This window comes from Crocodylus porosus, unplaced genomic scaffold (genome assembly GCF_001723895.1).
Source record: "Crocodylus porosus isolate Cpor-Errol unplaced genomic scaffold, CroPor_comp1, whole genome shotgun sequence".
Taxonomy (NCBI): Eukaryota; Metazoa; Chordata; order Crocodylia; family Crocodylidae; genus Crocodylus; species Crocodylus porosus.
The window spans coordinates 9,780,378-9,808,271 of NW_017728913.1; the positions used below are offsets into that span (position 1 = coordinate 9,780,378).

At 39.0% G+C, this 27,894-nt stretch overlaps 1 protein-coding gene across 9 annotated transcripts in view; it reads right to left on the reverse strand.

Annotated features, from left to right (window-relative positions):
* Positions 1-27,894, reverse strand: part of LRBA (LPS responsive beige-like anchor protein) — a 580,756-nt gene that overhangs the window by 457,500 nt on the left and 95,362 nt on the right. For 6 of the 9 annotated variants that reach the window (XM_019534457.1, XM_019534455.1, XM_019534461.1 and 3 more), the window contains exons 16-21: positions 27,315-27,412; positions 22,190-22,282; positions 20,755-20,863; positions 20,141-20,222; positions 18,259-18,397; positions 17,740-17,932 (exon numbers count right to left, since the gene is read on the reverse strand). In XM_019534457.1, the coding sequence (XP_019390002.1) occupies positions 17,740-17,932; positions 18,259-18,397; positions 20,141-20,222; positions 20,755-20,863; positions 22,190-22,282; positions 27,315-27,412 (714 nt within the window). The remainder of the gene's footprint in view (positions 1-17,739; positions 17,933-18,258; positions 18,398-20,140; positions 20,223-20,754; positions 20,864-22,189; positions 22,283-27,314; positions 27,413-27,894) is intronic. The other 3 variants (XM_019534459.1, XM_019534464.1, XM_019534463.1) reach the window with 1 other exon arrangement.

The following is a 27,894-nucleotide window of genomic DNA, read 5'->3' on the forward strand; positions in this document are numbered from 1 at the left end:
ACCCCAGTACTCTTTCCTGCCATGGCAGGGGGTCAGACTAGATGATCTACTCAGGTCCCTTCCGACCCTAGAAACTATGAAACAACTCACTACACCCCCAAAATTGGATTCTATATATGGAAAATGTATAAATTTGTTATAATTTTCCAGGTATAGAATCTAATTTTTAGAGGGTTGTCTTGAATTTGTCCCCTTACCACTGCTACAGCAGGGAAAATAAATCTGGTGAGTCAGGTAGCCCTCCTGCCCTCTGCCTCCTCCCAAATTATTTTCCCTGAAGCCCCTTCACCCCTCCCTTACTCTCAGACCCTGTTTTCCCTAAGAAGCAAATTTGAAAACAATGACCTTGAAATAAAAACACCTGTAGTAATTTTCATCAAATACTCATATATTTACAGTTCAACCAGAATTCATGAAGCTGCTGCAAGTTTTAGCCCAAGTACTCCATAAACAAACTTTTAAGCAGCATTTGTGTACCTACTTGTATATACTACAAACTGTTAATCCAAAACCAAAAGGCTCATGATTTACCATATAGCTCACTGAGCTGGGCCCTAGCAAAATCAACAACATTTCAAGCCACAGTGACCCCATAAGCTCAGCACTGCTCAGTATGTGCGTATACTCAGTATGTGCGTATACAAAGGATCCATGTGCTAATTAGCACCCCCTACCCTAACGACTGGAAAATGGGTGTTTCTGTGACAAGTCCTGGGATCCTCCAAAAATTTATATCCAGATGAGGCACAGGGAAACCTGGTCTATCTCCACCTCATGGAGGGCAGGGCCACGCTAATTATATATCACAGGCTTCAGAAGGACAACAGAGGGATTCTGGGTGAACTGTTTCAGGATTAATTTGGTGATGCTTGCCATATGTTTAAGGCTGGTAAAGAAACAGGAATCATTGGAAATGGGAAAGAAAGGCATAGAGCTCAGCTGTGAGAGTGAATAGGAAGTTGAAATGCATTCAGTTTAATGGCTCACCATGACCTGAAAAAGTTGGCACTGCAGGGGACTGTATTTAGTAAGCACCGACTTACATTTTATTCAGCTGAGCTGTATTAACTTATTCTTATGGTAGGTTACTACAGCCAAGGTAATGCAATTAAAATGGAACTATCTAGTGGAGGATTCACCCTTGTCTGCTTGCAGACAGGACTCCCTACAAAAGCCTCATAGTTAGCTTCCCACTTGCCTAGCTTCCTAATCGAAGGATCTTGGCTACAGGCCGATTTTATGGAAATGGGAGATTCCTCCCTGGCTTGTTTCTCTGGCCACATGGCTGAGGGAAGCAAAACTCAGGGGCATCCAAATCCCAAGTCTCTGGGCTTTGGCATGAACATAAGGTGCTTGCCAAAAGATTTGGAAGCAGCTGAAGTCCCAGGCTGAAAAGTTTGGGGTAGAGGATACTTGTCGGTTGTAGGGCAACATAAGGTTCTTGAATAATTCAAAGGATTTAGAACAGATCTGGCTAATTCAGCCTGAGACATAAAATTTTCCTTAAAAATAAAAAATGTAGGTTCTCATCAGCATATTGCTTCTTGGCTTCTTGTGGGATCAGCTTAAATGCGGCACCTGCAGCCTTGCTTGATGACCCAAGAGGCAGGAGCAGAGAGCAGTGAGATGGAGGCAGCTGTGAATGTTGGTGAACTGAGAGCAGAGAAGCACAAATCAGAGAAGAAGAGAAGAGACTAGACAGAGCAGAGTCACAAATATGGAATTTCGGACCAGAAGCTGGAATTTGATTGGCAGCTGGTGCAGCAATGCACAAAAATGAAGGCATAAGCGAAAGTAGCCCAAACTACACAAAGAGAGCAAGCCAGAAGAAGAGCAATGGGAAGAAGACAGAAAACAGCTAGACTGGGAAAGCAGTAGCAGGAACCAGAGAGCTGAAGAAGAACATACAGGAGGAGCCAGATGATGGAATCCAGAAGAGGGAGGCAAGTGGAGCCCGGACAACAGGGACAAGGAGCCTAGAGAGACTTTGAGTGTCAGGATATGCACAACAATGACTAGGGAGAAGGCACAAGAGAGACGGCCCATGGAGATGTATGACTTTTTCAGTTAGATTTTGATGGATATTTTGAAAGTGAACCCCAAGTACTTACACAATGCATGATGGTCTACCCAAACAGGAGTTCACGGAGTTTCACCTTCTAACACAGAGGTACCTATGCACTGTTCTGGAGAAATTACAAGGAAATGGAGGAGAAGGAAGAATTGCAAAGACTGATTTTTGCCACTGAACAAGAGTCAAGAAAGAGCGAGTGACCATTGTTAAATTGTATTTGAATATCTTTAAGAAATGGATGCAGAGAGATGGTTGGAGAAGACAGTCTGGAGAGTCCTGTTTGTGGAAAATTGAGAAACGAATATAATGTGTGGATTGGGGCATTTCAGGCATGGGTGATTCTAAGGGAGGAAGAGGGGAGCCCAGGAGAGGTACGGCGCCTGCCATCAGTTATTCATGTAGGAGGGCACTGAGGCTACATCATATACCACAGACAGCCCCATGAATGTAGCAAATGCAGGCTGGAAGGGCATTTGGTGGTCTACTGTACCCTAACCATTTGCTACCGGTATGGTGGGAGAGGGCAGAGAGCCCATGCATGCCAGAAAGTGCCGAAATGTGGGATATGTAAGGAAGGGCACCTGAAAAACAGATGCCCAGAGCACAACCTAAAAAGGGGGATGACTTTGATCAGATGAGTGAGGAAGAGGTAGAAGGGAGGTTGGGATGGATTTGGAGGAAGAAACATTGGTGGAAGAAACAGAGGAGATAGAAACGGGTGGACTGAGTATTGTGGAAGCAGCACAACAACTAGAGAAGGGGAACAACTCTACATCCATCTCTTTTGTCTCCAACAACACCCTCTGCATTCTTCCTTCTACTAACATTTGCACTTGCTTGACTTTTTAACCCCTGGGTTTTTAATTAATGCCACCCTGCCGCCTTGTTCGCATTTGTCCCTGCCCACCATGATTGCCCCAAAACTCATCTCTTCTCCAGATATTTATATTCATCTCCTCATGGTATTTCACATTCTTGTAGACATATCACATCCACGTCGATAGACCTGAAAGTTGCTACCATTCAGTCCAACCTCTTCCTTGCCAATACACTTCTCACATTTAAAGTTGCAAAGCATAACACTATGATAAAGCAAATGTGGAAGCCACTGGTACTTATCTTTCATGTTTTATGGGTCATCCACATCACTGCTGACCATCAGTGACTCTGTCCCTCCTGCCTTCCTCATCTCCATCATTCTCACTAAGTTCTCCAGGGCTTCTATATTGAGAAAAGCTGCTGCTGATCCCTCTCTCTCACTACTTCCTCTGGCTCAGCAGACCCTTCCAATGTACCATTCCCCACCCCAAAGCAACACTTCTCCTTTCTGTCTTCCGTGACTGTGACAGTCTTTCTTTCTTCCTTTTTCCTACCCGTCTCTACCCCAGAGGGACATTTGTATCATAGGTACCCCAAAGCCTGATACGCTGAGGAACAGCAAAATCCAGAGGAAGAGAGCAGCAGAGGAGGGGTTGGACACTGAGTTAGAAATGGTGGCAGAAACCCCACAGGAGAGTAAAACAAAGAATGAGGGGGGCAAAATGTCTGTAATTGAGGTGGTGCAGGAGAAGATAGGGGACTGAATGGAAACGAAAGCAGGAACAGCAAACAGCTCAGACATGAAGGTTGAGGTGAGGAAGAAAGAAGACATACTACAGACCACAGCAGGAGATGGAACAAGAGAAAGAACCAGGGAGAAAGGCCAGGAAAAGAAATAAAACCCAGGGGCTGAAGACAAGGAACAAGGAAACTGATAATGAAGGAGGTGAGTTGGAGGAAGAACCAGAGAGCAGTTTCCTGGTGCTAACAACTCTGGGGTCCAGCCCGGAGGGGAGACCAGAAGACAGGAGGAGGCAGGCATATGCAAGTCTTCTTAAATGCAGAAGTGATTCAGCAGCTTGCAAAAGCTAAGGAATGCGAGTGTTGAAGGGGAAGAGCTGACCACCCCAAGCAGTAGCTGAGACTAACCTTAAAGGGACAGGCACATTCAGCTCAAGCAAGCACAGACAAACTTCAAAAGGTACACTCATTTTAAAACAAACATAAATGGCACTGACAACAGTTTTCCTTAACGTCAGGAGTATTTTAACAAAGAAAAGATGGAACAGAGTGAACCAGTGTTGAACCAAGTAAGGGCAGACAATCTGCCTACAAGACTGTAGCATACTAGGGGAGAAGGCTTATAAATACTTTGAAAAAAAGTAGAGATGGGGATCATCCTGGTGGTCAGGAACAAATGAAAACAAAGCAACAGAAGTAGCAATATTATTCAAGAACCCAGACCTGAGAGCAAAGTAGTTAGAAGTAGTCATCACAGGTAGATTGCAATGAATGATACTATCAATCAAGGGAACAGAATTAGAAATTTTCAATGTATATGCACCACCACAGAGGGAGGGAAGCTTAGAAAACTAATGGTTTACATGGTTGGAGGGATTTCACGCATAATAGCAGGAGATTTCAATTCTATAATTGAAATAGGCGACAGAACAGGGGAAGGAGGAAATGGAGCTGTAGACAGCTCATCCAGACTGTTAACAAATATAATAAAAGAAGAGTCACTAAGAGATGTGTGGGCATGGGAGTTTTCACTAGAACAGAACCCAATGGAAAGAAATAATCAAGAACTGACTTTGTGCTTGCATCAAAGAAATAGGGATAAGGAAGAAAAAAAACATATATGTGGCTTTTACTGACCACTGGATGCTGAAGATGGTAATAAGTCTTGGTAAGAGCTCCATAAGAAGAAAGGAACTGTGGAAGTTTAATGGGTGGCTGTTACAAGATAAAAATATATGTCAAGTGTACACAGGACAGTATATGGGGTGGCAAACACTGAAGAAATATTTCCGGAGTACCAGAGAATGGTGGATGATGGTGTAGAAAAGGACAAGAGAATTCTTCAGGAATCAAGGCCAAAGATGTGCAGGGGAAAGAACAAAAGAGCTAAGACAGCTGCAAAGAAAGATGCCAGAACTGCTAACAGAAGCCACAGAAGGAAGATAGGTATAAGAGGAGCTAGAAGAAACAAGACAAGAATCAGAAACCTGGTTTAAAAGACAGATAAAAGAAAAAATGGTCTCAATACTTTTCTGACAAAATGAAGGCAGCAAAAAGAGAGCTTAAAAGAGTGTGGGAAGAAGGCGGTGCCCAGGTGGAAAAGCAGGAGGAGGTGTTAGAGGCAACAAGACGATTTTATGAAGAGCTATACCAGAAGAAGGAAACAGACAGGAGCAAGATGAAAGATGGTTCCCAGAGAAATTTATAGGATAAAGTTATTGTACAGAGAAGCAGAGTCAAGTCCAAATTAACGGGTACCTAAGCAGGGCCTTTAAAATCCATACAGAGGTAAGACAAGGGTACACCCTGTCACCACTACTGTGTGTGTGCAGCATGGAACTATCAGCACAAAGAATAAGAAAAAACAACATTATAAGAGAAGTAAAGATACTTGGAGGGGATGTGGTAAAATACATACTACACATGGATGACAAATATAGATACAGATAGATTTTTAATGGAAAGTGTGCTAAAGCACACACCAGAGTATGGAGAATGGATGGGGGTTAAGCTAAATAGATTGAAAAGCACAGCAATGGGAGTGGGGAACTGCAGGGACTTGGAGAAGTTGGGCCTTCAAATAAGACGCAGAAATTAGTGCTAGAAATCATGATGGATGCTGAAGGGAAAGATAATAACAGTATGGGAAAAGGTAACAGCAAGGCTATGGTAAATACTTTATGTTCTAGACACTGTCCTTTGCCAGAAAACGTGGCAACTTCTAAGGCCATGCTACTGCTGATTGTTCTATATACAGGAACTGTATTCCCACTGATATGGTGGCAGAAAACAAAAGTACAGAGAAAATTATGTGAGTTTTTCTGGAATGCCGAAAAAGAAAGCCTGGCTAGACTGAACTGTAAAAAGCAAGAGAGATGGGTGTTGGGCATGGGGCTGCAGGGCCTGTGATTGTTCATCTATGCAAAATGTGCAAGTGCAATATGCAAGGCAGTAACGGAGGGAGAAGGGAAAGCAACACGCAACACCCAATTTCACACAGCTGCAATTCTGAGGAAATGGGGAGCATATCAGACCTCTTTGAAGAGTCCATGAGCATGGCAACCACCAATGCATTACATCAGGATTGAAGAATTCATGCAGAGGTATAAGATAGGGAAGGTAGCACTGGAGATACTGAAGGATCATAAGCAATTGATGAAAGTGGTAAAAGAGAGAGGATGGTGCCAGTGGGAAACTTCACAGAAGGACAAGTGAAGAAAGTGTGGGTAGTGGTGGTGGGTAAACAACTAAAAGGTGAACATGCTGACCTAGCATGGATGGTTGTAAGAAATATCTTGCCAGTGAAACAAGAGCAACACAGGTGGGGCTTGACAAGCTCATCCAGGTGCCCAAAGGAAAGGTGTAGGGAAGAAGCAACAGTGGGACGTATTCTGGGACTGTACATATGCAAAGTAGCTATAGGAAAGGGTCTGCCACTGTGTCACCAAAATAAACCTGTCACTAGTGTGGGAGATGGTACTATATGGTCACATACCAAAGGGACCAGAAGAAAGGACTTTATTAGCATGTATTAAAACTAGTTTATAGTAAGTAAGAAACTTCTGGGTGCTTAAAGGTATAGCTGTCACTGAAAGATTGTGCCTGAAGCTGGGGCTGCATGAACTGAAATATTACATCAAACAGGACAAAAAAAGAGACTGGAAACAAAGAAGTGGAGGAACAAGAACTGGACACGCTTGTTTCACTAAAAACCAAAAGAGGGGACTGAAGAGATGGGCAGAGAGTTTCAGGTGCTTACTGAGATAACAAATTTTTTCATGGGGTTTTATATGAAGAAAGAGATTACTCTAAGCGTTTGGGTTTTTGTGGGGAGTTGATGCATGTTGTTTGAGAGTTTAATATAATGTACACATCTGTTTTTGATATGCAATTGTTTTTGTGCTATGACGTCTTGGTAAAAAAAAAGGTTGCTCCGTATGTCCACCTTTGGAAGCATAGGGTGATAAGTGTGTGTTTTAATAAAATTTGTAAGAAGGTTCTCATTAGCATTTTAGGCACCAGGAGAGGGTGTTGGAGCTTGCTCCAGGCTTTCCTGGTGTTGGCCTGGTATTCCAGACCTAGAGGAGGGAACACCTGCCTTCCCCCTGCTCCTCCCTCCTCACTCCCAACTAAGCAGGGATTCCCCCTCCCCTCTCCCTTACACAGATACCTTTCAGCATTAGCTAGCAGACCACATGCTGGCTATGGTCCCTGCTGTGGCAGACAGAACAAAGGCAGAATCAGAAGGTAATTGGTAATGTCCTCTGTTGTTTTCTTAATGGGATGATAAACACTGTTATCAATTGTGTTATCAATTCCCTGCTGTATATAGTTAAGATTTTTACACCACAGAGCCAAACAATAAGAGATTCCTGGATTCTACCCTGAATTACCAATTCTGTTGACAATGCATAAACAAGTTCCAGTTGCAGAGTCAAATTCTGCTTTCAGTTACATGTGAGGAACACCATTGTCTAACAGACATACTTTGGTATAATGGAGAGCAGCAATTAATCTGCAGAATTTTTAAGGTGATGATTGAGCCAGATGGAACATAATCTGACTTCCAGATCGCAGACTAATTTTGCAGGACTGGCACTTATTAAACCCATCTTGCAAACAGAGCAACTTTGCTCTGGAAACCATTACAACACTGCAACATAATGCCTTAGACAGTCACTTTTTAAGTAACCACCTTAGTGATATGTATACAACATGTATCCTGGTAGCACTAACTACCCAAGTGGTCAACTGTATTTCTAGGCCAGTCTAAAATAAACTGATGCTATCATAAAAACTTTGAGACAAAACATTTCACTACCGTGCCTTACATTTTGCTCAGTTGCCCCGTATTGAGCCAGTAGCATGCATTTAACTAGAGTATCCAGAAAGGCATCCAATTTTGTTTGCAGACATCAAGAGATGGGAAATGCTTCCCTTGGTAATTTGTTTGAATAGTAAATCACCCTCAGGATTTTAAAAAAAAAATGCTCTTTCCCATTTAAATTTTCTGGCTTCTGTTTCCAGCCATTTATTTTTGTTCTTCCTTTGTGTGCTAAATCAAGAAGCTCATTAGTACTCAATATTTTCTCACCATTAAGGTACTTATACATTGTAATATAGACACCTCTCCATCCTTCTTTGATAAACTAAAACAGATTGAGCACTTTAAAACCTCTCAGTGTAAGGCATTTTCTCCAGCCTTTGAATCATTTTTATGGTTCTTTTCTGAACCCTTTCCAGTTTAACATCCTTTTTAAAATGTGGACACGAGACCTTTATCCAGTATGGCAGTATTGTTTTCACTAACATAATAATAGGCAAAGTTAAAAGCCACCTCCCTACTCCTATTCGCTTCCCAAGTTAAGTGGCCAGCAATCAAATTAAATCTTTTTTTTTACCAGAGCACTGTGCTGGAAGTTCATATTGATTTCTTTGTCTGCTATGACCCCAGATGCTTTCTGGAGTCATTACTTTCCAGAGTACAAGTCTCCCATTCTGCAGGCATCGTCTATATGAGTTGGGGGGCAACCATTTTGGCAGGCATGCCAAATACTAATCTTGCACCCTCCTCAAGTGCCACTCTGGTCCTCTTCTCCATCCTGATCTACTGCTCTTGCTTTCTCCTGCAAATCCTGTGGTCCCTGACTGATTTGTAGCTCTGCATTCTGCTTCCCTCCTGTGCTCCTTGCTCAATTGATGTTTTGCTTCCTGCCGTATTGTCACTGTGCTGCCCTATGCATCATGCTGCAGGTTGGCCACCCCTAGTCCAGCATTTCTCAACCCAGCGGGTCACAACCCAAAAGTGGGTTGGAACAATGTATGAAAGTGTTGCAAACAAACTTAAAAAATGGATCATATTTTGCATACATAAAAAAAAGAGATGCTCTTGTGATTCACCATATGTTAAACACTGCACCTAGTGAACAGAGTTCCAGCCTTTCCATTTGCTATGGAAAAATGCAGATTTTCTCCTTTAAAGAAGAAAAAGCACGGGAAATGTAGCAGGCTCATGGCCACAGAGGTGGCTGTGATGTCCCTTGGTGGCAGTGTAGCTTATGCCCAACTCCAACTCTAATGTCATCTTCTCTAGATTGCTCCCCCACCACACAAAAGTTGAACTGGAAGTTGAATAAGGGAGGCTGCCCACAGGCCTTAGGGTAAACCTTAATTTTAACATTTCCTATTCCAAGTCTCTCCTGGACCCCACTAGTCTCAATCCATCCCTCAGGCCTGACAAGTTCCTTCTGGGCTGACTATGACTTGTAGAGCCTTAAGGGCAAATTGTGTGGCTCTGTTCCTTCTCTAGACAGTGCCTCAAACCTTGCAGATATTACCTAAGGATGTTATATTCACACTCAGCCCCCATTGGGCCCTTGAACCCTTACTCAGCCTCTCCTCTGAACTTTCAGGCCTCCTGACCCCATCTTTGGCTCCCTCTGGCCTTCCAGATCTTTGGTCCCATGGACAGTACCTCCGTCTGAGCTTCAGACCCACTGGTCTCACGTACAGCCCCTCTCTCTGGGCTCCTGGATCCCTGGTCGCCCACACTGCCCATCTCTCTAGGTTCCCGGACCAGCTCACAACCCCTCTCTCCAGGCTTGTGAAACCTTGTCCAGCTCTTGCCCTGTCCCTGGGCCCATAGACCCTCTAGTCCAACTGTCAGTCAATCCCTGGCTCCTGAACCTCCATGTCCCACACTCAGGTACTCTCCTTGTCTTAGGACCTTGTTGGGTCTTACTCTTTCAGGCCTGCTTGTATCCCTGGATGCTCTGATCACACTCCCAAGCCCTTTCTGGGGCTGAGGCTAATGAAACCATACTCTCTAGGCCCCTGCACCTACTCTAGCCCTCTCCTGGGCTGGTGGACCTCTAAGTAAGCTTTGCTTGCCTTTACAGGGCTCCATGCTAAACTACCTGTACAGCTTAATAACAAGCACCTACCGCCTGCAGGCACTCAAGCCTTAACACAAACCAGGGTCACCTACCCATATAACCAAGACCCTTCTCTGGCCCAGGTACTTTCCCCTGTTCCCTCAGGTGCAAAGGAGCTTTCTTTCAGCATTCAGAAACTCTGCTGCTAGGAGCTCCTCACTTCGTGACTCCCAGGACTGGACTGCCTGGGTGGCTAAGGCTCAAGGCTTATGTAACTCCAGCCCCGTCTGCTGCCAATCAGGTGAGTTCTTAATTACCCTCCTTTGTCACCTGCAAGCAGCTTTAAGGGAGCAAGCCACCTGAGAAGGAGCAGGCATATCCCAGTGCCCTGCTACAGGAAGTCACAGGTTTCCCCTTACAGGCTGGCAGAGTTCCAGTCTGCAAGGGACTGATGGGAATGGGAGGAGGGTGATCAGACAGAGGGTGCCACATGCACATGTATGTGCACGTATGCACATGGCAGCCAGGCAGCATGGAAAGCAGCTATCACAAGCAAGTCTACAGAGTGGGGAGGGGGGCACAGATGACATGTTTGGGGGGGCACAGGCAATGCATGAGGGGAGTGGGGGGCACCTCCCACCACATTTGTGCACCCACTGTGAGCACAGAGCTGCAGCCTAGCTGGACCAGCATGGGCAGGAGCCACTTCCACAATCCAGTAGACAGGACCTGGCACTGAAGGAGAGAGCAGAGCACTGCGACTCATTGCTGCTGCTGCCAGAAGCCCTGCACCAGCCACACTGCCAGCAGCACTGGTGGGGTGTGGGGGGAAGAAGGGGCTGTATTGCCCTCACCTGCCCAACACATCCTCCCCTTGCCCCACACACTGGAATGCTGGGGCCTGGCAGCAGAGAGCAGTGGGTTGGGAGTGAGAGGCACCAGCAGGGCCAGAGGGCTGTTTTCTACTTAAACTATTTACTGGGTCAGGACTGGCCACTGATGTTTACAAATGGCTCCTGGTACAAAAAAGGTTGAGAACTACTGCCTTAGTCTGTACTCTATTGCCTCGGACATAATTTTCTTGTGGGTTATATTAGTGCCTTTTCTTTGAACGGGCCCTGCCTATCAAACAACCCAAATGAGTCTATGACTGCCTAATCCATTTCATTTACCACGCTGCCGATCTTTGTGTCATCTGAACCTTTTGAATGGGCAATGATTTTATATTTACTTTCAGATCATCAATGAAAATCATGAACTGCATCACAGCTGCTGTTAACCCTTAAAGAGGTCCACTAAAATGATTCAATGATAATTCCCCATTGACACCTCTTTTAAAGATACAAATTAACCAGGTTTTAATCCTTCCAACATATGCTTTATACATATTGTGCAGTCCTAATTTTTTCAAATAAGAATGTACTGCAACACCAAGTCAAACATAACTATATTATCTCCCTAAGTTTACTCCATCTACACTTTTATTCGTGAATCTTGAAATCTCAGAGAATGAAGTGAGGTTGGACAAAACCCATTATCCGTAAAGCAATGTTGACTGGTTTTCACTATGAATCTTTGATTGATAAAGAATTAAAACCTGTAACCAACTTTCCATTATCCTCAAGATAGTCTGTAATTAGTGGGTCGGCTCATTATTTGAGCCCTTTTGAGGCACACTCCTGGTTTTCTGAAACTTCCACTATATGCCACTGTTTATGAAAAATTAACACCAGCAGGTCACAGATGCCTTTTGTCAACCTTTTAGTCCCCTTCAGTTAACTTACTCCTAGCAGCTTTTATTTAATATTCCTTGGATGCAAACAGATTGGAAAGCATTTATCATCAATATACATTTCAAACACACCATCCTGCTTCTTCCCCAAAACACAACACAAATGTTTATCCATCAGTTCAGCTATTTCTACACCTTCATTAACAATTTTACCATGTGCACTCATTTTTTGCCCTCAGGCATGCCATGGACTTTCCACTCGTGTATTTAAAAGTTTCATTTCAATTGGAAAATCCTAGTTTTAAAGTTTGCTTCTACTGTAAGTTGAAATGTCCATCTAGTGTTTTCTACTAAAATACCCATCAACTCAGAAGCAAATTTATGGGGGGGAAGGTTGGGGGGAAGCAAGAGGTAGGGGAGAGCAGGGGAGGGGTAGAGGGGGGAGACAGTGAAGGCCAGGGAGGAAGAGGCAGTTTTCATTTCTATTAAAAAATGAAACACTACCTTGTAAAACCTAAACACTGTAGCAAACCTGCCTAACTTGTGTTTTGCTACTTGAATTTACAAATGAGTTTAATTAACACAGAATATATAAACAAACAAAGATGTTTCTATGGAAGGCAGTGAACACTTTTTTTTTAAACAAATATCCCATGACATTGAGTTTATGAAGCACCCCTCACAAAGCAGGCTCTGAATGCCATAAAACATAATATAAAAAGTCAGTGTTTAAGATTAATGAAGGCTACAGCTATCAAGAAAAATGTACACTCTAGAGTAGAAACAAGATATTTTTAAAATATGAATAGCATAGGGCTAACTAAATTTAAGGCATAAATACTAGCTTGTGTCAACTTGCAACAACAATTTCAAAGCTAAATGTCAGCTTAGAGAACCTCATATTCATGTATGTTCAGTCATTTTTTTTATTTTTCTTAAGGCATTTGCAACTATAAAGCTGATAATTCACAATTAATTACAAGAAATTGTTCTAAATTAGGGAGTTAAAAGGCCAATCATTAATCTTCACAATCATCTGATGGTTAATCCATAGCCGTTTGCAATGTTTGGAAAGCATGTCTACGCACTACTAGTTAAAGACACTTGTGAGCTAATAACTACAACATTCCTCTCTGCCATTAATTTTAACTTAATTTGACATTCCACATTTACTAATTGCCAGACAAAGATTAGCATACACGAGAGCTAAGTTGACTAACATTTGTATTAAAACATGTAAACGTGTGTTAAGATATAGCCTTTGTTTTTCATTAGGAAGTGTGCATTTTTGAGGACTGGAAGGAGGAAAGAGGTTGCTGGCTGTCAAACAAGTTAGCCAATAACACTGTATACTGCTGCTTGCCTATTGCAAGCTAGTTCTCATGATGCTAATTTGATCAATAAACTGTTCATAATTCCAAAACATGTTACTATTTTTTACCCTAATGAGAAATGTATTGACCTGTTTTTCCTCAGAGTAATGCTCACAGTTCAAAAATTGAAACACTTCTTCAATACAAGAAACAAATTATCTTTGGATGCACCAATACCAATCCCAATTTACAGTGAGCCAGAGGATGGGGTGATGGTAACTCAGTAATTTTTGTGCATCATAACATTTTCCCCCAAAGCTAAAGTCATAGTCTTATCATATGCCTTATCATAAAAAGAAAAGAGGAAAGATTATATTCTAAACAATTTATGTTTACTTTCAAAATGCAAACAAAACATAGGACAAATGGACATATCAATCAATATACCTCATAAAAACCTAGACTCATCTGGGAGCTAAAACTTCCCTGCTTCTGTTTCATTAAGTTGTTGTTCACAGCTCCAATAGTTCAAAAACAATTTGACTGGGCTGCAAACTTATTTTAATTACTCTACTATATTGTAATAAATTGGAGACTTGCATTAACCCTTAAAAATCTTGTTTGGCACATCAGTTATTGGTTTCGTGCTTATTTCTTTATTTATTGCTTAGATTTAAAATATTTCAGCAGAGCAATTTTTTTTTATTGCAAAAACGCACCATCTTTTGATGCAACTTTGTAGCCTACTAAGTCCTCCCAGACTTGGGTCACAAACTCACTTCCAGCTCTGCTCTGAAGGTTTTCTTCAGTGGTCTTGTTCTCACCTCCAGAGATTTAATTTTATGCACATCAGTTCAATTTTGTAGTACAATCTAATTTTCTCTCTGGTTGGAAGGGATTATCCCTTTTTAAAAGTGTAAAAAGATACACTATTCAAATGATTTATCCAGCGGTATAACCCATTTCAAGAAAATTGCTAGGTTTTATTGTTAATTTCTTAGACATCAGTACTTTAAAAGAAGTTAACATTTTAAAACTAATTTTGTTCATGTTGATTAGGATAATCAAATATTCTTTTATGCAAATTAGTAAACAATATTCTAAAATATATTTGCACACAGATTTATCCCATAATACAACTGCAGTCCAGACATGAAACTATTTCTGAACCCTAATATAAACTATATGAGTTATTAAAACATTTATCCATTTCTTATCTAAATCATTTTTCTTTAATTTGGTACTTGGTAACATGAATTTTTCAAGTGACATGTTTGAAGGAATCTGAAATAATTAACAGTTATTCATAATTCCCAATATTTTAAAACATTAAGATAATTTGGTAGTGTATTATATTGTGTAAAACATTATATTTTTCTAAATCCTGGGGAATTTGAAAGGTCAAGAAGGCAGCTTGTCCACCATTCTTTACTTGTTTCCTATTATTAACCACAAAACCATCGGTCCTTATTACAAAGTAATAGGGCTAGACAGATTTAAGCTTAAGGTCTAGCTAACATGGCCATTATCCTTGAAAAACAAAGTTGTTCTGGATGCTTTCATAAATTCAATGCATTTTGATAAGAAAAAAAACATTGGGTTTGATCTAAATTACTCATTAACATCTTTATCGAACTAGGATCACATTTTAAATCAATCATGTTCCGCTTTCAAGAAATGGCTAAAAGATAAAATATGGAAATCAAGACAATGCCTGAGCAATACAAAACAATTCAGCTTTAAAAAGGTTACCCACACCTTTTAAATTCTGCAAGCAAAGAAACCAATGTAGTGCAATTATGCTAGAAAAGCCATTGCTGCTTATAAAGCGTTGTGCAGCTGTTGGAGGAGAGGGTTACAGTGACAAACAGCTTCCCTGCTACAAAGGTGGCAGGAAATCTATCAAACTGGACAATAAAATTGCAATTGAGTTTCTTTGGCTTTTTATAGCAGCTGCATGTATCTTGATGTGTAGCTCTGCAAAACCTATCCAATTCTGCAACACTAGTCCTTTATATACTAGTTCTTTATCAAAGAATGGTGTTATAAATTAGTAGTAAGATGGCGCAAAGGATTGCAAAAAGGGATAAAATAAGTAGCAATGCTATACAATTAGAGATGAAATAAACTCAAACTGGTTATTTTCTAAGCAATATTAAAGGAAAAAATATTTTGTCCCTGTGATTTTAGGTTCAACTGTACTTTGAAAGCACACTAGAAATCAAACAAATCTATAACACATTTAGCATCCAGCAATATCCCCACTGAATTATTTCTATACAGCATTATAATGTCCTTTATTATAAGAACCAGCATAGTATGTATAAACGGCTTTTACAATAAGTACTTGGGTATATTCAAAGCAAGTAAAATTTGGGAAACTTAATTCATTACCCATTAAATATCAACAACACAAACAAAATTGTTTTTAAAGACAGTAGTAAATAATGAGTATGTGTCAGTATCAAAAGCTTTTACTGGCATATGCTTACTTATATGTATTTAAATTAGACACATTTATGAGTCATCACCTCTTTCTTTTAACCATTACTTACTATGTAAAATGCAACCATTACCTTTACCAAAAAAATTAATCTGAAAAAATACAAATATGGAATCCTTTTAAAAAAAGCTTTAAATTATTGTAGCAGGATTCACACCAGTTTATTTTGGGATTTTGTTTCATTTGCTGGTTTTAGATATGCCTCATTTAATCTTTGGCAACATGCATGCTTACCATGAAAACAACTCTTTACAAATAACCTTCATCAGACTCTCAGATCTTTTCAAATTCCTTCCAAATCAGAACTCCCTTCTGTCATTTCCACATACCATGGTAATTATCACGCTCCAACAGATTCCAGCGTCACATGTATCAATGTCCCCCACACTGAAAAATGGCAGCAGGGCGCTTTAAACTAAAGCTCATTCAATTCAGCGCAGGGACATTGATACACATGACATTCCAGGCACTTCAAATTAACAACCCTCACCTCACTCTTCCCCCAAGCACATCTATAAATGCCCTAAGAATGCAGTATCATTTGCATCGTGAGTTCTTATTTTACAGTAATTTTGTAACGCATTCAGAATTGAGTTTTGGACTATTTGGCCAACATGATCACCTAAAATCAGCTGGGTTTTTGTTTTTTGTTTTTTATAAGCTCTGGATAATTTGATTAGGCATTAAAACTTTTATGTAATAAGTAATTAGTGTCCACAAATCCATTGTAGTGCTTTGATTTAAAAGCTGTTAAGTGTGTGTGACTAAACCAACCATTCATTAGTAGTCACTGTACACTGATCTTTCCCATTTTTTAAAAATTGCCCAGACTTAACAAACAACCAAACACACACACACACACCTCTCTAAGAACAGAACAGTAACTTAAAAATCAAGTTGTTCAGAAAATAAGGGTACCATGTCCCCCTGACATGCATCAGATACAGAGGTAGGTTTATACCACTTTTCTACCCAGGGGCAAGCAGGTGGCTGGGTCCCCAGCAAGTTACAACTCTCAGCACATTTAAATACATTAAGGGCCTTTTCCTTTGCCCTCAACAGTGTACAGGCCACCTCACCCACTCCCCTTCCCAGGCATCTTTGTGCAATTATAGAAGAGCCTTGGGATAAATTAAAATCCGTTTCAAAATTCTTTGCACCTGTAATTTGTCCATTTTAAGGCTTTTCTTTCATTGTTAGTACGTCAACTTCTATATTTCTCTCAAGTAGCAACATACAATAGATGATTGATACATTATATAGCTCACTAATCAGTGATCTAGAAGATAAACAAGTACGCCTGTTGTGTTCTAAATTAATTGACATTTTTGTTAGGAAAAATTCACCCAGTATGAGGGGTCCACCTAAGGCCCAAACCATTCCAATAATGATAAATGTAACACCATACTTAAACTCACTGGTCTTTTAACTAGATTAATCATTTATTCTTGTATATACAACTAAATTAATCCTAGAGTAACCTTCTCTGAAATCACAGAATAGTAGTTCTATATCTTATGTTAGAGTCTTGCCTTTTTTTGATGGGAGAAAGGAAATTATGTACCACACCTTAACTGAAAGTCACTAGGAAAATCTCCCTTACTGTATAAATGTATGTTGTAACAAGGCAACACTCATGAAAAAATGGAGGCTGACATTTTATTCACACAGTAAGGATCTCCTCTTTCCAATCAACTAACACATTTTTAACAGACAGAACATCAACCTAAACTTTGATTTCCTTAGTTCTGCTGTTTGCTTCCCTGCTTGATGAGTTAAGATCTTTCTGTCTATGAATAGATAAGGTGCGCCACCTTGTGTTTAAAAATGTCATGCTGTTAATGCATGGAAATCTAGCACTAAAACTCCAACAAAACACTCCTGAAAATCGATGAACTTAAGACCATTAAAAACACTAGCTTACAGTAAAAATGAATACCATCAAGCTGTGAGCAGCAAAAAATGATTTTGTGTTTCATGTGCTCTGACAGTCTCTCAGTTTCCAATATACAGTGAATAATGCATTGAAGTATATGCCATCAGCAATTCTTCTAACCAGTACATTTCTATTTAATCAGAATATTTACATTCAAAGGCATTGCTTGACTCAGCATTTAAATGCTCCTAATGACAGCAGACAATAAAACACAAATTTTCCAAAATATATTTCCTTAAACACTCACCTTCGAATGTGTGATTGAAAGCGTATCCACCCAAACACGCCAGCCACCCCACTCATATTTGATTGCATGATAAAGCAAGATTCGGAATATGGCATACACCATTTCAGTTATCTTCAGCTCTTCAGAGTTCTTAGGATTAAAATAGCAAAGGGAAAGCATCCACTCCTGCCACACCGAGCACTGCAGCAAACTCCTGCAAAATGCATGCATGGGCTGTTCAAATCAGATCTCAGAGGTGTGCAAACATATTAAAACATATTAACTTAGCTAAAGTTTTAAGGATTACATATCAGCAGGTGAGGAATTTAGTAAACGTAAAAACAGTGCGATATAAAAGTTTCTCTAGCATTAAATGTAGAAGCCTAATAGAGTACAGCAATTTCTTAAACTGCAAGAGATATGGACATAACTGCTGAATAAGCCTATTTCAGCTTCCTTCTAATTATTAATAGAAGCCAGTTTTGTAGTACTCCATTATTTACATGTCATATTTGTTATGCACATGCTGAACCATCTTACCTCCTGTTTTCTCTGCTGTTATTAAAAAGTTTAATCATGTCCGAGAGAAAGGCTCTACGGACCTCCAGGGTTTCCGGACATTGGGGAGAGTTACGTAGCAGGGTCGCAATTACTTTCAGTACCTCTGTAAAACAACTCACTAGTAAATAAAAACCACAAGTAAAGCATGTCAAGTGTTATTAACCAACAGGAAATTTCTTTATTCAGATAATCATTTAATGAGAAGCTAATTCATGTAAAATATATTCTTCTAACTTGAAACAAAAAGAATCTGGGAAGGCAGGTGGAAAGAGGAAAGACAAAGGAAGGGAATATTTGTGTGGGGAAGACAAAGGTGAAATTTATTACTCCCTTATTCCAAGACTTCCATAAACATTCACTTTGAATGGGATTTTCAAATGTGCAAGTTGAAACCAATGGGAGAAGAGTTATGTAAAACATCAAAACTTGCAAGACTCCAGTTCAATAAGAAACACCAAAGGTTACTCTCTCACAAATGCCTGCTGTAAAATAAATATAGATGTTTACCAAGTCTCTGTCAGAAATACATCGTTTAGAAGACCAGGAATGCACAACCTGATGAACCAGGTTATAAAATAAGAATAAAAAGCCAGGTACATTCTAGGTTTATCACTTCAAATATGAACAATACAAAATTTTAAAAAAGATCCTAATTTTTTTTTTTAAATAGGTAAAGAAACAAACTTGAACAAATTTTGTCTCCATGCTATAATGGTTCAAGTCTCCTCTGTACACACCACTTTATAACCTACTGTTTAAAGAGGCAAAAATAGAGAAGACATTCCATATTCCAGAGGAAGCAAGTCCGATAGAAAACACTTTGTCACTTTAAGAAAAAACAATTAATTTTGCAAACTGACAAAGTCAGAATTTAGGCCCATGCCATAAAATATAAGCAGTGACCTCCTCAGCATACGCTGAAAGAATTCACCCTTGCTAGCTTACCCAGGAGATTCCAGACTCGCAGGTAACAATCATATGAGCAAAGCTAACCATAGCAGGGATTCTATCAGATTGAATGAAATTAAATTATAGGGAGTTTGAAGTAGGACTCACTACTCATTTTAATTCCTTCGACAGAAAATCAACTTTTTGTCCTTATGTTGACATTTGTCTTTATGTTGATATTTTGTCCTTATGTTGACATTATCCAGAAGTACCTTCAAGCACAAGTGTCTCCCCCTCCATATCTATTTCTCTAACCCTAAAATGTAGAATGTAACTTCCCAATCCATTTTGACTTTGAAAATGAAAATTTCTTTTTTTCCATAAAGAATTAAATATTGAAACACTACACTGTATTACAAAGAGACTGTAGTCAGAAAAAAGATGTGTATACAAGTTCATAAGAAAACTGAAGTATCAAATTAGGAATTTTCTCCTACAAAGAAAGTTAGCCCAAACAAAATCATGAGCAAATATATTTTTCCATTCTAGATCTGGTGTTTTTGCATTGAGAGTAATTTAAGATGAAGGTTACTTCCATGCTTCATGTAATTTAGTCTGACATTACTAAATAATGTAATCAGAATTGTGCTGGAAGGTGTACATGTATTATATCAAAGTACCCTGTGCACGTAAGTCTAGAAAATCCATTTCATGACACCACTACATGACCAAAAAGTGTCACTAGTAAATTCCATATACATTTACACACAAAACATCTTTCAAAAAACTGAAGAACACTTCCTAATTAGCTCCAACTAAACATACATCATCTCTTCTCTTGCATGAATGACTGTATAAAAAAGATCAGAATTCAGTCTGCTGGACATAATTAATAAGCTGCTCTGGTTTTTTTTCCTATTAAAATAGGCATCTCAGTGCAATTACATAATTTATAAAGGCATATAATACTTACGAGGATTTTCTATCTTCACTGTTGAATCTGGGTCAGGATGCTGTTTATGTATAACTTGAGTGCAAATCTGCTCAGTAAGAATCTAGCAGGATGATAGAAAAAATTTTTTTTTAAAAAAAGCTTAGCAGATAATTTGACAGGAGGTTAGACTGCCTCCTTCCTATCGGACCCAAGAAAAATTCAGCTTAGCACTAATATTATCCAAGCTTTTTTGTTCTACTTGTTCATAACTTACTTTTAAAAACTCTTACTATGATCATTAATTTCTGCATTCTCTCACAAAATAGTATTTCAATTTATTGGAGAGCCTCAAATTTCACCACAACAACAACAATTTTAAGTTACGTTTTATGCTGAAGTAAAATTCAAAATACATGAAAAAAACATCTGCTTGAACAATTCAACTCGCCAATTATTGAAAATGTTTCACAATGCAGTATATTTTCAAGTGAAGCAAAACTTCCAAAGAAGTAATCTTCAAAAACCTTAATTGTAACACTAGCTAGGTTTCTAGCGTCATCTGGAACATATCAACACAAACATGCAAGCAATTTTATAACAATGTCTTCCAAGTAATTAGGAAGATTGGATTCTAACTACAGTGTATTTACTACCTCAAATAGAACATTGTATGTGGTCATGCTGATTAAGGTTGTCTGAAGCATCAGCCTTTCAGCCAGCAAAGAGAATAATCCATGTCCAAGCATGATTTCAGCATTTCTCCTACAGTAATATACAAAGACAGATAAAATACAAAAATGTACATCTATCACTTGCTAGGCATGTAAACCATGTCTTTTTTTTTTTAAGCATTTCCATTTGGAGAGGTAGGAGGTAGACTCCTACATAGTCAAAGACCAACACACACAACCGATGGATGAGTAAAATTCCTGAAAGGTTTGGTGTCTCATCTTGAGACGTGCACCTCTTTCCATACTCGTGTGACAGGTTCCTGTGACCTTTCAGGTACCCAAAGAGCTGGAGCTGAACCTTGGGGATCCCTGGATAATGATACAAGAAAGGGTCCATCCATGCCCTTTCACCTTACTAGAACTAACTGACCATGTATGGTAGCTGTTAATTATGTTATTGATAACTGTAGCCAATTTTACCAGTAACCTGGCTGGTGGATATAAATGTCATTCTGCTTACAACTGAAGAACTTCATAATTTCCATAATCAACAAGAGATGGAAAATCCTAAATACTGTATCCACTTCCAAAATGTGAGCCCTAATTACAGACAGCTGTCTATAGGCTAACTGATGCCAGATGGCTGAGTACATGTGCTTGCCAGTTTCAGTGTAAAAGAAGGGGGAAAGGGGAAAATAATTCTGGTAAAATATTAAGAATAAGCAAGAGTTAGCAAAACTTCACTCAGTGTAGATGCCTTAAAAAAAAATCACCTACTTCATTCACACTCACTAAAAATTAGCAAGATCATCCAAACAACCCTTTACAAAAGGTGTTTCTCTCTACTTCACAGGTTTATAATGAACAACTGAGTGTTTGGGATCTCAATGAAGACAACCTCACCTTGTAAGAAAGGCCTTTACCTTGACTATGTACTAAATCATGCGATAGGTCAGAGGCATAACAGAAGTACTTGATTGCAAATATTCAATTCTGGCCCATTTTAATAAGATAAAAACCACTTAGAAAACTTTAGCTTACACTGAGTCCAAGCTGAATAATACTGGCTATTAATATCACTATTCTAATTAGTAGGTTTACTTTCCATGTATGGTAGTTTACAGTAAAAAGGTAAACGTATAAACAGGTATACCGAAGCATCAGCAAGCTGGACCAAGAAGCTTCTAGCAGTTTATAAAGCTTCTAGCAATGACTTGACACAGGCTCCCGATACTGAGTTATTCCACTGTATCAGATATGGATTAGAAAGAAACCAATGTAATGACATTTATAAAAGAAAAATCTCTCCTTCTGTGTAGTTTCTATTCTAGCTGTGTGTCAACATAACGCTAAACAGTAAATAAAGCAACACATTCTGAAACGTGCTCATTTTCTTCAGTTCTATACCAACACTTACTTGGGAGCGAGATGTTTTAAGAAGTAGCCCAACACTTTTAAAGCTTGCACCCTGATTCCTTCACTTTTCGAAGCTAAAAGTTTGTAGACAACCCTAAATGAGAAAAAGGAAAAACAATCACAAATTAGCTTGAAATAGTTGAAGGTAACTAAATAATAGTTTCTAAAATTCAAAGTTAACTGAAGCGTACAGCAAACAAAATTTCATCTTAAGTTAATAAACTTTGGAAAGATGACATGGCATTATGAAGTATTTTACTAAGTCCAATTTTAAAAATTATACTTGGAAATTCTGAATTCTGTTAAAAAGTCTTGAAAATATAACTTCTTTAAAAATCACAGTTTTTCTAAAAAGGTCACTAATTCCAGTACTCAGGTCTTCAGCTGATTTCACTCAGGAAAGAAAACAAATAATGTTTTTTCTGTCAAAGCAACTCTATAAAGAGCAGCTGCAAAAAAGCCTCAATTTGATACATGGATGGACATTTACTACCAGTATTAATATTTGACATTTTGTCCCTGGCTAATCTTCTATGACAGCCTTCAGAAGAAGAGGAAGGGACCACATCAGCTGGCATTATTTTCATTTCACTCGTATTGGTTTCTGCCCTTGAGATTATTAAATAGAAGAAGGTTAATGTAAAACCATATTGCAATCTTAGCAGAGCTGTCTTGTGTACAAAATTTTTCAGGCATATATACTCCCCTTATTTCTAGAGAACTGACAGCATTATTCCTGTCATTTGATCTTTCTTTAGTTTATGTTAGCACTTAACATAAGGAAATTCCTATCAGGTTGGGAACATGCATTGTACCTTGCAATAATTTGCACAAAGTAAAAAGGCTGGTTGGCACTGAACCAATCACTGTTTGTTAAAAACTGACAATTAAAACCAACAATATGATAACAGACTGACGGAAACCTTATGTCTATTGTTTCCAAGTATTACACAGGAACAGATATCCATATTTCAAATTGTTATTCAAAATTCTGACAGAATGGTGAGTGTTATTTGTTTTCCTATCTCAGTTAGCACAGAACCATTGCCCTAGCATATTGCAAGAGGCCATGTATAGCATCCAGATAGGCTACAAACTGAGGAAATTGAGCACTTTATTCCATTTTTAACTATGAAAATAATTATTTTCTTCTTAAATTGAGAGAGTTGCACAGAAAAAAATCATAAAACCATAAAATTACAGTTGCACTGTCCAGGCACCCTGTTTAAGAAATGCCACCTGCAAGGTGAATTCAGCCTACCAAAATAAGTACATTAGGATATGTGCTTTCACCATATTATTTAATTCTTTTTCTACACTGGACTCTGACTTAATTCAGTATCAGTGTATGTTACTCATTTATTCAGTATCAGTGTATCGGTCTGAACGCAAATGGTGCTACTTCTTATCTTGGTAATGTAGGTCTGGTCCATCCCTTATATATTGCACCATCCAAGCAGGGTGCTGGTGACAGATCTATACACTGGCTTTTCCATTGTCCTCATTACTGTAGTAGTTTTATGCATCATACAAATTACTGAAGTTAATTTTCACAGCATCCCTGTGGCCTATGGTCTTTATTTCCCCATTTTGCAGACAAGGGACTAAGAGCAGCAGCTCGACAAGGCCTGGTGCCCTCATATGTGCTCTATTTCATATACCTACAACCTTAGTTTTGAGCAAGTGATTAGCTCTTCATATGGTCAAAGAACAGTTCTTATTTATAAGTAACTGCAAATACTCCACCTTCCTGCCAGTCAAGCCAGAGGTTCCTCAAACTAGGGATATACAAAAGTGAGAAACACACAACTAGTGACAACCTCCAACAAGTCTGGTCTAGATGACTTGCCTAGCATCAGAGGGATTCTGGTAGAACCAAAGAATCCAATTCTCCAAGCAACACTCTAACGCCATCAAGAAGAGACCATCCTTCTCTTCCCTGCAACCACCCAGCTCATCCACTAGACACTTCCTAACTTTTGCAGGAATGCTACAGTCAACAACATTCTTTGCTACACAAATTTGTCCTCATCTGCATCAGTTTAGGAAACACTTGGGCGATACTTCACTATGCAATCCTACAGGTAAGGAATTGGACTATATTGTTTCTCCCATCTTTTAAATATTGCTTGGAATATTTCAGCCACATTTACATCATTACTAAGCTTCTTAATACTATTTCATCTTTTATTAACAAGGTTTTATTTGATTAGTGAAAGGTCCAAGAACAGACCTAATTGCATTACTATAAGAAACACTGATGACAATATATTATTTAATAATGTATATTCTAAAGCCTTAATAATGATGTAAAACATGCAATGGAGCTCAGCTTTTACTAACTACTTTTATTATCAGTACCTTGAGGCTGCTGCTTTATCTAAGTGAGCAGTGTCATCATCAACATCCTCATCATGTACATTCGACCCATTTAATTCTGGCTTGGTTTGGTCTTTGGTATTGAACAGGCTCCTTGAATTTATGCCAATCCTACCTAAATGAGCTAAGCTCTTACATTTTTTTAATGATCATTTAATTCCTTAATGTTCCATGAAATTATATTAATTACAAGAGTACAAATAGCATCTCACACAGTGTGTACAAGTAATGATGTGCCCTTTGTTAAGTTTTCCTGCAAAGCTTTTGAAAATCAGTTTTGAAATATTCAGAAGCATTTCCACTAATTTAAAAAAAAGGTCATGTTTTTGGCCTTTTTAAGTTAACATAAAATTGATAATTATGACCTGGTTCTTGATGTATTGAAAGACAGAAAATAAGGACATACGTTTTAACTTTCACTCCATGTCAAATGCCTTGGCTGCAGTGGCCCCCAAATCTGCAATCCACCCACCCAAGATGGGAAAATAATCCCCTCTTCTCCTCTGACATTAAATAGCTTTATCCTGGGTTAAATGGCAGGAAGAGCACTTGTAGAATGAAACCAGTGATCAACAAAAGTTTAACTAAGCACAGAAGGTGAGGGGAAATATCACTGTCTACTTTACTCCATGTTCTGGCAGATCAAAATTTACAAATTTATCCTGTATCATAGGAAATATTCAGCTTCCACTTTAATCTGGTATTTTAGCTGGTATATGTATTTTCTTATTTTATTTCTTGTAATGAAAGGAAATTTAAGGAATTTAAGGGGAAAAAACACCCAGATACCTGTAAGCCTTTGTCCAAAAACATACATTTTTATTTTAAACCTGGAGAGAAAAATATTTTGACTACATTTTCTAAAAATTCTTTCAGAAAAATTTCATTAAACACATAACCAAGCTGTTAAGTAACTGGAGATAGCACAGGAGTAAAGAATATAACAAATGAGACAGGAAAACAAAGCAGTATCTCACTGTAGGCTTGTTATTCATACTGATTTGCCCATATGCTAGTTTAAAAAAAAGGAAAATGTCTATTGCCAGTTGTTAAGTAAAAACAAATGTATTACACCAGAGAGGTTCAACATGACACTCAAATACTTCACTATTTAGGAGTTTATTAGTTTCCAATTGAGTAACACATTACCATACAAATGAAGCCAAAGCTGAGGAAAACAGGTAACAAACTAGCAGTAAAAATGAGGGAGGAAACAATTATAGACATGACTGGACATCTCCCGAGGAAAGGAAACTGTAAAAATTCTGTAATCCAGGGTTAACCAGTAGGTGTGACAAAATGTATGAGCTGAGAACATGCCTTTTTATAACAAGCCAATTATGGCTCCAGGTACCCTTCTAGGAATAGGTCTTATTCATGTCTGTATGCTCACACTTTCTCAGTGATATTCACAAGAGATTCATTTTAAATTAGAAAAGTTAAAAAGTGTAGCCATCCACTAAGAGGCACAAAGTGAAATCAAAACTGTAATTTAATGTTTTTCCTAAAAAAATTTCTTCTCTCTTTTACTAGAACATTACAGCCCCTTTCCCAAACTACTCCTATTCACTCATAATGGCATGAAATTATACTTCTCAACACACTGGGAATGGTCCACATGTAGACCCACAGCTTGTAAACAGTGTGTTGTACACCATAAAGTGAGAAATAAAATTTCAAAAAAGCTTCTCAGTAAAATCCCACAAATGCCATACCTACAGGATCGGGGGGGAGGTTTACATGGCCATGTACAGACATTCAGTTTCTCCTGGGACAGTGGGACAGCCACTGCTCTCCCAGGAAAAACTGTAAGTGTACAGATATTCAGGATATTTTTTTCCCCAGAGCAATAATGGCCACTACAGGAGAAACCAAGGAACAACTGAGATTAAATTACTCCAAACAAGAGTTTTCTCCTGGGAAAGAAGCTAAAGTACAGTCCTCCAGAATCCTAGGGAATTTTGTTCCTAGCTTGCTTCCTCCACCCTCTCCTAGGAGACATAGCTCAAGCTGGACTCTGCTGCTCCAGCCAAACAGAAAATAGAACACACCTCCTTAAAATCTGGGTTATTTTAAATTTGTGCTGCAGGGAGACACAAACTGCCCTCTGCATTGTACTGCAGGGAGACACAGCAGCCTGTGCATCTGAGTCAGCCAATCAGGGGTGATCTATGCACTGCTGCCATCTCTCTCTGAGGCAGACTGAGGGAGCCTGAAGACCACACAGATGTGTGCCCAGGGGCTCCCTCACTGGACAGTGTCAACACTGCAAGCTTTCAGAGACTCAGTATTTGCAGGTCTGTTCAGGCACAGCTGGGTAAGTTTTTTTTATCAAGGAAAACAACCTGAGAGAATTATCCCAGATAATGTCAAAGCCAAAGATCAGAAGAAACCATTGGTGACCAAGTTTAGCTGATATTCTCTCACAATTATCAGCTTAATAAGTCTACCGAGAAAATAAAGCTGGAGACGGGAAGTTCAATATAGATTACCTGAAACTGACTACTCCTTTAAGACTGAATATCTTAATTTAATTTAGGTACTGCTTAGTATATAGGAAGCATTTAAAAAATAAATCCATTGTCACCTCTTCTCAAGAGAACATGTGGGTACAGATTCACTCAAAAGCAGCTTGAGGTCGCAGTACAAATGCAGAAAAGAACTCTTTACCTTATGTGAGAATTATGGTGAGCAACAACACAGTCAAAATGCTGTTCTCTTCTGCTTACTTACACAGCTTAACTTACCGTAATCCATTCCTTTGATCGAAAGCAGGAATCATAGAACTGGGATGCTCTGACATCAGGGCAACAAGCAACTGCAGGACATCCATTAAATTGTCATCCTGTTAAAATAAACAAAAAAACCCAAAACAAAATGTTAATATAAAGGTAACAATATAAAAATGTTAGATTAGAATATTACTCAGAAATTTCAGTCCTTGTAAATAGTTCAGTGATAATCCAGTCCTAGGCCAAAGAAGTTCTTCAGGCAGCTGGTTGTAACCTATCAAGCTGGAACAGTGAGTCAGATTAGGACCCAAAGAACTTGGGCAGAATCAAAGAAGCTATGAAGGTGAGAAACAAGAGTGTGACACCAAGACGAAGTGCTAAGCAGCAAGAGTGCTACCAGTTAGTTACTTCAGACTTCTGTGCTCTACACAACTGGTTTAATTCTACAAACACATTATTTTGGGCAGTGGGAAATCAGGGAACGGAGTAAGTGACAATTCCTCCCATACTCATGCTCATGTATAAACATATTTCTCTTTTATGGAGTACTTTTTTCCAGGGATGCAGTCCAAGGATCCAGAAGCAATAGTTAAGG